General features: G+C 36.1%; 1 protein-coding gene across 1 annotated transcript in view; it reads left to right on the top strand.

The window, feature by feature from the left end:
• Window positions 1–4,379: 4,379 nt before the first annotated feature.
• myom3 (myomesin 3) overlaps window positions 4,380–10,841 on the top strand; it is a 57,844-nt gene continuing 51,382 nt past the window's right edge. The window contains exons 1-2 of the mRNA XM_008431077.1: window positions 4,380–4,575; window positions 7,209–7,337. Of these exons, the coding sequence (XP_008429299.1) occupies window positions 7,231–7,337 (107 nt within the window). The 5' untranslated portion in view covers window positions 4,380–4,575; window positions 7,209–7,230. The remainder of the gene's footprint in view (window positions 4,576–7,208; window positions 7,338–10,841) is intronic.

Raw genomic sequence — 10,841 nt, 5'->3', positions numbered from 1 at the left:
TTTGAGTGAACCCAGTTTTTCCCACCCAAACAGAATTTCAATCACTGCTGTGGGTTTGTGCCTGGCCCAGATCAATGAATTTGTAGATGGACTCTGAGTCTGGCCACTTCAACCATTTCTTTCACAAGCAGGACATGGATTAGAGAAACAAGGTTTGACATTTCTAGAAAGGAAATTATTTTGAGAAGTAGCAGCTTTAGTAAGATGAAGAAATTAATATTATTTGGTTAATCTTTGAACATATAATTATTCACAAATATATAGTTCAAACACCAAAAGCATCTTTTGGATGCGTTTTTATTTTTACTTATAGCAGGCGAGATTATTTTCTACAACGAGCAATACAATGAATGTCTAAAACTTATATCAATAAAAAAAATGTTTAGCAACCTGGTAACTTCAGAAAATCACATCTACTTTGCTTTTCTATAAATATATGCTCATCTCTTGACAACATTCTTTATTCTTTAACACTTGTTTTGAAGAAGAAAAAAACATTCTACTTCATAAAAAACAATACAAATTCATCCTAACCCAAAATAATTGGATTTGTTCCAAATTAGTGTGAACTACAGACCAAAACATTATGAAACATGATCAAAGCTGAAACAGCTTCACCATTATTATTTGCAACAAAATTAACATGAACATGAATAAGGAGTCACATAGAAAAAAACATAGTACAAGTGTTAGTATAGAACAATATTAATATTCAGTAAATACTTCTCAAAATGCATAGAACTTATTCACAAAGCCTTTAAGTGCTTTGATGATTAGACAGTTGCTTCAAAATATTTCTACTTTAATTAAATGTATTGTACAACTGGTCACATCATATTATAGATAAAAAAATCACTCAATCAAAAAATAAAAGATCTGACCTGAGTTTCAGACTGTCCCTTAACACAACAAGTCTGGTAAAGCATAAAATTCTCAAAGTGAGATCAGACTTTATTTTGGCGAACCAAACAATGTGGCTCTCCTTCCTCATCACTGAAAAGCAGCTGAAGCACGACAGCATTTGGTGCACCCTCACCTTCAAGCTTTGCTAAAGAAGTTTTCACTGTTACCTTCAGCATAAAGCAGTAGTCTAAGGTCAAATCTGGACTGGAGCCATTTTATAGGATTTTAAATCTGTTCAATGAAGAGATCATTTTTACCATAAAGGTTTTAGTACTCCCTGTAGAGGATGACAATATAGATTATTGCCAGCAACAGTGAATGAAAAGCTAAATATATTTTCCCCTCATAACCAAAACACAAAGTGCATGTCTTAAAATCCTTTCTATTTAACCCATGCCAATTACAATCTAATAAACCCCATAACAAGTCAAGGTTCCACATGTTTGAAGATGTTCTTGCATAGTCAAAATATGTAAGATGTTAGAGCCAGTTATACTAGGCCTTAATATATCAGTTTCTATCTTAACATTGATCAGATACCACTTATTAAATTAGAGAAGATCAGATCTTCTTTTGATTTTCCCAGTGGTCATGTTTAGAGGATTTTGCACAGTGACATAAATGAATCACAACCTTCAGCCGACCGTCCTGATCAGAAGACGAGGCTGACCTGTCTCCCAAGCCAAATTATTTCATAAATTGAAGTCTACATGTAATTGGATGCAATCACTTTGCTACTCATCCATTCCTCTCTTGCATTCTAATGATGTCTTAATGGGCCTTTTGTTAGAAAAAAAAGCCATGGAAACAGCTGTCAAAGCCGGCCAAGAAATGACTGATCTGCCCTGAAACTTCTATGTCTATTAAAGGTATTTTCTGCGTTTGATAGCCAGTGAAAAGATGGAAAAAATATATATTTTGTTTGAACCAGGTCAGTTCCTGAAGGGAAACAATCGATCCAATCTGGACAGAGTGGAGTCGTCTCTGTTCCTATGTTGAGTTGTCTATTAAACTATGAGTTGCATGGTGTCTGTGCCATTTTCTCAAAGACATGAACTGTAAACGGTGATAAATAAAAGGGGGAAAACCTTTAATTGCCAGGGAGCACACGTCCAAGTACTATAACCAGAAAATGTCTCGTGCCAGTGAGCACACTTCTAAGTACTTTATGACCAGTAAACATATAATTTTTATTGCCAGAAAAAAAATTCCCCATTTCATTTTATTAATAGATTTTTCCAGACACTTAGTGAAGCTTGTTCCATTTTTGGTCCCCAATAAAATCATCAGCTGTTCATGTGTGAACCTCACTCCACTAAGGTAATTATTTATAATTTTACGAAAATACATTTCTCAATGCTTTTCAAAACAATTTAATAAAATTACATTTACTTGACACAAAACAACAGATAAATGTAAAGGCAGCTTTTTCTGTAAACTTCTGAATTTGTCCTCAACTTCAAATACTAGTACGGCTCAAAAAAATTTAATATTGCATAAAAGAGCAATATTTCTCGCTAGTTTTCTCAGAAAGCTAAACTAATGTCATCTAGAATAATCACACACAGACTGATTTATTCCAAGATTTTGTTTCTTGTAATTTTGATTGTTTACAGATAATGAAAACATAAAATTTTGTCTAAGAAAGTTGAACACCGTAGGAATTTTTATTTAGTAGAGTGACATTCATGTTAGTTGACCTTTGACCTCTCTAGTGAAACCAGGAGGAAGATCAAATGAAAAATAAATAACCAACCAAAAATAGAATGCATAAATGGTGTCTGCCTGGAGATAACCACATGTATTTTCCAATTTCTCTCCCTCATGCGACTGCCATAGTGTTAGTCTGTTTATTAGGAAAATTTTGGTCATTTAAATTCAAATCTGGATTTATAGCTGTATAGATGATTCATCACTCCTATTATTTGCAGTTTGATCGCTTTTGTGGTAATCCACTGACTCTTCCTACATGTACATAAATTATTTGGAAGTTACGACAGTATCACGAGTCCTCAATTGGACTCTGGATATGGATATAATACTCATCATTATATCTGGTTTTCTCTAGCAATAGCATAAAAAAAGCAAATCTGGGGTAAATTATTCCAAGTGAAGCCAGAATCTGAGGAGTCATACAAAGAAGAAATAAATTACAAAGGCGCGTCTCAGCTGTCTTGTCTCAGTTATTCTTAGTCGAACACTCATGCTGATGAATGACGAAAATAAAGGGCACAGCAACCCGAGCTTGTATTGTGTGTTGATATTCCAAAGGCAGGTGTGCCCACTAAAAGCTTATAAATATATTCTGTGGCCTTGAATGATTCCCTCTACTTGGAGCATTGGTGGAAGTTTGCCGATTTGACTCACAATGACCAATGTCCACTTCATCCATGTTAAGAAAAATAATCTTGCAAATATGACACACATTCAACAGATTTTCTTTAAGTTATTTGCGGACATGTGAAGCCATCAACAACAAGCCACAAACTCAAATACAATCTTAGAGATTAAAATATGAGAAAAAGTGGGATTACAAAAATTTATAAATATTTTAAGGGCAATAGAATTGAAAAAAATAATACTGTAGCCTACATCATAATTTACTCTTCAGTATGATACATCTCTAGCCACTCTTGCTTGATTAGATTTAAGCCATATTTGGCTTGTTTTCTTTATTGATCATCAATCATAAACAATGCCCTCATCACTCTCCTTGACCTTTAGTATCTCTATGCATCAGCTGTGGGTGTTTAGGACAGCTAGGAGTTAATCTGGCTTAATATATTTTTGACATGTAGAGTAATAATGCTTGACATCTGAAATTTAATATCAAATAAATATGATAGTAGCAGTTTGTTGTTACTGGAATATTGTTAACAGATTATGATGACTATGTTGCTATATCATTAAGTTCTAGCAGCATATTAAAGCCTATGTGTCAATAAAAAAAAAGGTTAAGACAAGAATGCACTGCCTTATAATAATTTTAAAATAGTTTCCATACCACTGTTTGACAACATTTCAAAATGGGAGATATTTTGGACCCAACAAGAAGTGGAGAGTTGTTGGTTTCACAAATTTATCGCAACCTACATTCCATAAGATAATTTTTTAAAAGTAAAACACGATTGACTTTTTCAGTTCTCAATTGTTTTCCTTTTTATAATGCCTTCTTTCTGTTTTCTATTTTTTTCCTCTCAAAGATCAGTCAGTATTGTACAGAGAAAAGTTGTCTCATTGCTGCTTGTGTCTTAGCTGCTTGTCCAAAAAAATAGCTCTAAATCGGATGGGCTGATAGTGATGATCACGGAATATGGTTGTAGAGGTGACTGTGCGCATACTGTGTGCAGCCTAGGTTGGGGGTATTTATGGGTAGGAGAGGATGTCATCAGTCTATATTTACCAACTTAAGAATGAAAGAGCATTGTGTGGTCCACATACTTGGCACTGGAGGACACTTTGTGTTCAGGGTCAACCTCATCGCTTCAGCAAAAGACAAAGGAGACAGAGGTTGACGTAGACCGTGACTGGTAATACAGAGAAAGGAGATTCCAAAACTGAACATCTTTAAGGTGAGAGACAAGGAGGCAGCCGGAAAAAGAAGTGGGATCAATTTGTTCTACTATTTATTGACAGCCAGAAGACCTCATCTGTTTTCCTTTTGAAGAAAGGGTAAGTAAGATCTCAATCATTTCACATTTCAAGACATACTACAAACAGTATTCAAGAGGGTTTTATCTGATGTCAATAAAGACTGAATTCATGCATTACCATACATGGGAAAAAAAATATTACGACTGTGTGAATTGCATTCTTCTCCAACACATCTGCAAAGTGCTATTAATTAGACAGTCTTTTCTCTTGTTGTTCCCTCTTGAGTGTATTTTCTAGCTTATCCAGCTTGTTGAACTTCTTAATGGTCTAATCTTTTCTTGGCCTCAGTGGATGTAGCTTTTAATTACTCTCTAGGGATGACATCAAGTAAGTTCTCATTTTGTTCAGACATTGCTTTCCTTGGCAAACCGAACAGAAAAATCATCTGAATACACTTTTCTTCCACCTTTACAGTGTTAAATATGAGTTTTGGGAGCACTTCAGTTAAGAGACTTTGTGCTTGCCTTTTCCCTCCATACCAGTATCCATGCCTACCAACAGATATTGATCAATTTTAATGGAGCACATAGTTTGGTCTGCCATTAATAGTACTCAAACAAACTTCTGCTTTGGTATACCAGAGTCATGAACACAGAAAAAAAAAAAAAAAAAAACGAGGGATTAAACTGACCCACTAGTGTATTAGCCCGTTATCTAACTCTGCACCGTTTTCCTCCGTGTAATCGAAGAAGATGAGAAGAAATAACACATTATGCTGCAAACACAGGTGCTCTCTGTTGGGAGTGGTTGAATGAAGCCATCACTCAAGCGCAACCTGATTCTGTTTGTTGGGCGTATTCTGCGTTCACTTCCCCAGAGCAGCACCATGATTAATGACAGGCAGGGTGTGGGCAGCAGCATGCCAAACCTCAACTGATGGATTATTAGGGACTCAGCAGCCTACAGAAGAGTGATTCATTTAACATGGGACTGTAACACACCTTTTCAAGACACCAAATCTTTAACCACAATTAGGAAGATATTTTTACTCTAATTTATTTAGCCATTTTCCATTTTGCTTGTGTAACACTTAATCCATTCACTAAATAGTTGACATATTCAACATGAAAAAAGAAAGAAGCAGGCATAACTGATGACCCAGTTAGGCTGAATCTCATTTCTCAGTGATGCCTATTTGGATTCACCCACACTCATACCCGATCCTTGGTATTTTGTTCAAGAAGCATTTGAAATATTTCACAACAAATGGGAATCTCCTTTTACACAAATATATACCATCAGATTTTAAATACTGGGTGGTAAATTTGTTGATTGACCTTTAATTCTGCAATAAACAGGGATACAAAATTCCTTGATATGTTTCTTAAAGCAGCACAATGCCAAATATATAATATCTGAAAATGCTGTAAATTGTATTCATGTTTTAAATTGAGAATAACGTCGCTATGTTTTGTATTTCCTAAGCTTGTTAAGAACTGATATTTTTACAAGGGAGTGTAAATGCTTTTGTTAGATGTGATTATCATTTCACACCTTTGCAGTTTTGTGATTTTATACCCATATTCTTTGAATGTAAAGTGGAGTCATTATTTTCTGGACAATTTTGTGCACCAAACTGCACCTTTATAGAGGATGTTTCAGATAAGTTAATGAACTTTGAGAATAAAGTTCATTAACTTTATTCTCATACCAATTGTTTTGGATTTCCAAAACAATTGGAAATCCAATTGTTTTGGAAAGATCTAGAACATCATCCGTCATATTTCTTTCATTAAAGCCCAACGTCAGTACAACTCCAACCTGAAATAACATTCCATTCTATGTGCTTTAAATATGAAAAATGTAAATACTACTGGCAAGATATTTTTGCGTAGGTATTCAAGTTGAAAAATGTTTTTACAGTACTTTGTGCATTGTTGGCAGACACTGAAAAAATCTAATTTCCTCTCACGGAATGTTTTATCAGCTCATTATGGAAACAAGTTGTTCTCATTTTTAATGCTTCCTAAAATGATATTTTATAAGATATACTTCCATATTTCCATTTTCAGTGCAGTGGTTGCACAGCCTTGACTAATATTTAGCAAAATTGCACTTTGAAGATAAACTACTTATTGTGCCTGATCAAAAAAAACTAAGTATTTTAGAATAAAGATGCCAGAGAAAGATAAGTTACCTTGTAGTGAGCTAGTGTGACATCAGTTTTGCTATTGATATTTTGAATTATTGGGTTGATGTTGCTGCATCCTGTAGTTTATATTCAATTTGTTTTGTGTATTTTTTTCCACCAAATACCATCTCCAAATACATATTTTATGAAAGACGAGAGAACAGTGGCATCCAAAACTCAACTACCACTCTTGGAATATGGTATGGAAAGAAAGAATCATGTGGCAAATACAAAGTAGGGGAAAGTAGAGCCATCACATATTGAATGTGATGGCATTTCTTTAATACCTCAAGAAATTGCTTCAATCTGTTAAAAAGTTTACCAAGTTTGATTAAATTTTTTTTCTCAACATTTTAATACTGTATACATACATTTATTGCTAAAGCTGTATACGCCCAACTTATTCCAAATCCAGTAAATTACCCCGCTAGTACTAGTGTGCACTTGGTGTGAGATTCTCATCGACTATGTATCCCACCTGGCTCCCCCTTCCTGCTTCTCTTCTCCCACACACTCACAGGTGCCTTTTGGGGTATTTTACCATGGAAACCAAGATGGTGATGCAGCGAGAGCAAGAAGAGCAGATGTCCCAGATGTCTCACGGCATTCAGCTTTCCTCCCAGATAAAGAAGAGGACCTTCACTTCCAGGTGTAAAGCGTTTATTGAGATTTGTTGGAGGAAAAAGAAAACAGGGGGTCACATATTGTTAAGATTTCTGATTTTGCTATAAGGATGGATGCAGTTTAAGAATTAAATTGGTGAGGCCCTGAAATTTAAGCCCTATTTACTACAACACTGCAGCAAGAAGCTAAGCCAAATGTGTAGTTATCTGACATGTATTCATATTTCAGCTAGAAAGAGCATTCCTCTGTGCCATCTACCTTATCTGCGACCCAGAAACTATTAATACAATCTCCAGTAATGAAACTGCTGCAATTAGGGGCACACTGTTTTATTGAGTTAGGTACAGGAGGGTGCAATTAGATTTACTTCAGCTCACTTCGACATTCCCATTACAGATACTGTAAATACCTTTTATTGCTTGCTCAATCTTTTCAATTAAAAAGGTGAATCTGTGGGACATTAGATTAGATTCCTTTTTGGCAAGTTTGATAGCTCACACAGCTCCACTTGATCTTCAACTGGGTAAGTAAACGATGTTTCTCAGTTTAAATGTAGCCAATGTAAAACTTTGACTTTCTGAGAAAGTCAAAAATATGTAAAGTCCCACAAAAGTAAACATTTTAAACATCTGCAACTGACAGGTAATTGTGGGACTGGTGGTGTTCTGAAACAGGTGCCAAAAATGCAAAATCAGCAAGGTTTCCAGTTACTACCATTTGTGTATAACTGTAAGAGATGCAAAAAACAAAGCACCATGACAGGAACAATGCACAGTATTTTCACAAAAATGTCCTTGTTTTGTGTACTTGTTAATTCATCTGACAAGTAAAAAAAAAAATCACAATATGCTTGTAAGAGTTCAAAATGCTTTTCTCACTACAAGAATTTATGATACTTTGCTTTTCTCATCACAGATTTCTCCACTCCAGCCACCTCCACACACATCTCAGCAGCACGCCCTATATATTTCTAAGCCCATCTCCCTGTGAGATAATATTCATCATCTTCACACTGACTCAAATACTGCACCGTGAGCCTACATAGCAACACATTCTGTTAAAAATAAAAATGAAATTTATACAACAAATCAAACATGAGCCAAAAGAATCCTTTTGAGATTTAACCAAAATCACTCTCTGTCTGCCATACGACACTCAAGTCAAATTTGCTTGATTTTCACAGCCTCTACTGCAGCGAGTTATTAAATTAGGCTAACCTGTGGACCTACAATCTCCACTGCGGAATAAAAAGAGCACTGGATCCACTTTCCTGCTTAGAGGTTGAAAATGTGCAATTATACCATCAAGCTTAGTTTAACTTGAACTTAGAGGACATGTCTCTTTGTGTATACAGTAATTATGAGAGAGAGCAGGTGGTTTGTAGTATTGATAAATTAAAAAAATTGTTCAAACTATGGTTTCAAACATTCGACTTCCCCCCCATTGTGTGCAATGGTTAGATTGTTCTGTAAGACTTTTTGAGATGCACACAACAATGAGAGCAGAATGCCCTGTACCAGTCAATTTTTCCTCTTTTTATTTCCTCCTGTTAGTGTTTTGAGGAACGCTCTTCATGTTTATTAACACACGACTTCACATCCCCCAGTTTTCTGTACAGAGTACAAGTCACATGCTGGCTTTACTGGATGCACCTGTGTGTTTATATGCTGTGCCCTGTGGGTTTGTCTCTTTGTGTATCTAACTGTGGCTGTACTCTAGCGATACCACCCGTAGAACAGGAAAGCAGAAGTTGTTCTCACAGTACCGTGAAATGGGGAAATTTCTGAGCTGGCAAACAAAAGGAAAAGAGAAGTCGTGTAAATTTGCATTGCAATTTGTAAGATGGCTTGTGGAAAGTAATGCCTGAGGCTAGACCTTAGCGGCAACGGTAGTTGGGGTTTGTGTCATTCACACCTGAGTAAACTTATCTGACAGGTAAACTGTGTTTTTTATTTCAATGCAGGTGGAGTTTACAGTACTTTGCTTCAATGTTGAGCAAATATTTTAAATATAGCCGTGAGACAACAAAAAAAGCAGAAACTTTAAATGCACTCAGTGTAGCTGTAATTACTCAATTTAAAAAAAGTAACACTCATCTGCCAAAGAGGGGAGCAAATTAAAAAGTAGCTCCTCCACTACATGTCTTTAAACCTCATTGCCACTAGAGACTATGTTGCCAATAAAAGCCCTTCTCCTGTAAATGGGGATGCCAAAGAAAAAGGTCAGCTGGGTGGTGAACACTTGTTGCCTCTCACAAGCCAGTTGTACAGTCACAAGAGTGTATACAAGAGTATCAAGTGTGTATCTGCATGGCTGGACATGCTTTGGATCCCTAAAGAGACATTCTATTGAAGGAGATAACTGGTTGCGTTTTCATTAAAAATACCTTCCCTGTACATGTCTAGTTCCTTGTATTATTTTTTTCATTATGTTGAGTTTATGTTCTGGCTCATCAACTGAAGTACACACACAAGCATAATTAAGAGTTGACAGAAGTGCACTGCAAGAGCTAAATGTTCCCAATGACTGTATGCTAAAATGCCACAAAAACATCATCACTGTTCCATAATTAAAGTGTTAAATAGATCCAAAAGCCTTTGGCTTGTAACTTACATGATTGGTATATGCGTAACCTCTCAACCATAATCACTGTTCCTCCTGATTGCATAAGATCCCTGAAGACAATAGCATGTGTGTTTGTAAAGCACTGAGGGAAAGGGGAACACTCACAGAACTGAAGCAGCTGATTCTGGTCATGACATTTTTCACACTCGAGTAAAAATGGGTCACACTGTGTACAGCAGAACTCGAGTTACTATTGTTTTTTGCTTCTTTTTTTTCACAAAACATATGTAATGCACCAATTGAGTTGATCCTATAAAACAAGCACTCACTGGTTACCTTATTAGATACTTCCTGTTGGTGCCAAGTTGAATCTCCATATGCTTTGAGAACTGCTTTCAGTCTAGAGCAGGCATGTCAAACATACGGCCCGCGGGCCGGACCCAGCCCGTTGGATGATTTAATCCGGCCCGGCATAAATTTCTGAGTCTCTAGCTCATTTCTATCAAAAGTTGTGATTTTTTAAAATAAATATAAATCAAATGCTCCCTCCGGTCGCTAGAGGGCAGTAAATGTGTAAAAGCGCTCACGTCCAGCATGCGGCACTGATACGAGTTAGTCACAGGATGTAAACATTCGCAACGTGATGCGTCCAAGTAAAAGTAAACCGGCAATCTTACTTCACCATTCACCACTACTAAACAAGTTATCGGTCAACACACCCTTCCCAAAATGGCACTGTCAAAAAAAAAGAAAAGTGGACACGGAATGCAGAGTTTTCCAGGAAAAATGGACTGAGAAGTATTTATTCACGGAAGTGAACTCAAAACCAGTGTGCTTTGTATGTAATCAGCAAGTTGCAGTGTTCAAAGAGTTTAATATTCGGCGCCACTATGAGACTCATCATAAAGAAAAGTATGACCACTTGAAAGGACAAATAAGGAAAGACGAGATAAACAAATTGGTC

The sequence above is a fragment of the Poecilia reticulata genome, linkage group LG16 (assembly GCF_000633615.1).
Source record: "Poecilia reticulata strain Guanapo linkage group LG16, Guppy_female_1.0+MT, whole genome shotgun sequence".
Taxonomy (NCBI): Eukaryota; Metazoa; Chordata; class Actinopteri; order Cyprinodontiformes; family Poeciliidae; genus Poecilia; species Poecilia reticulata.
This window is presented reverse-complemented; position numbering and strand designations above follow the sequence as displayed.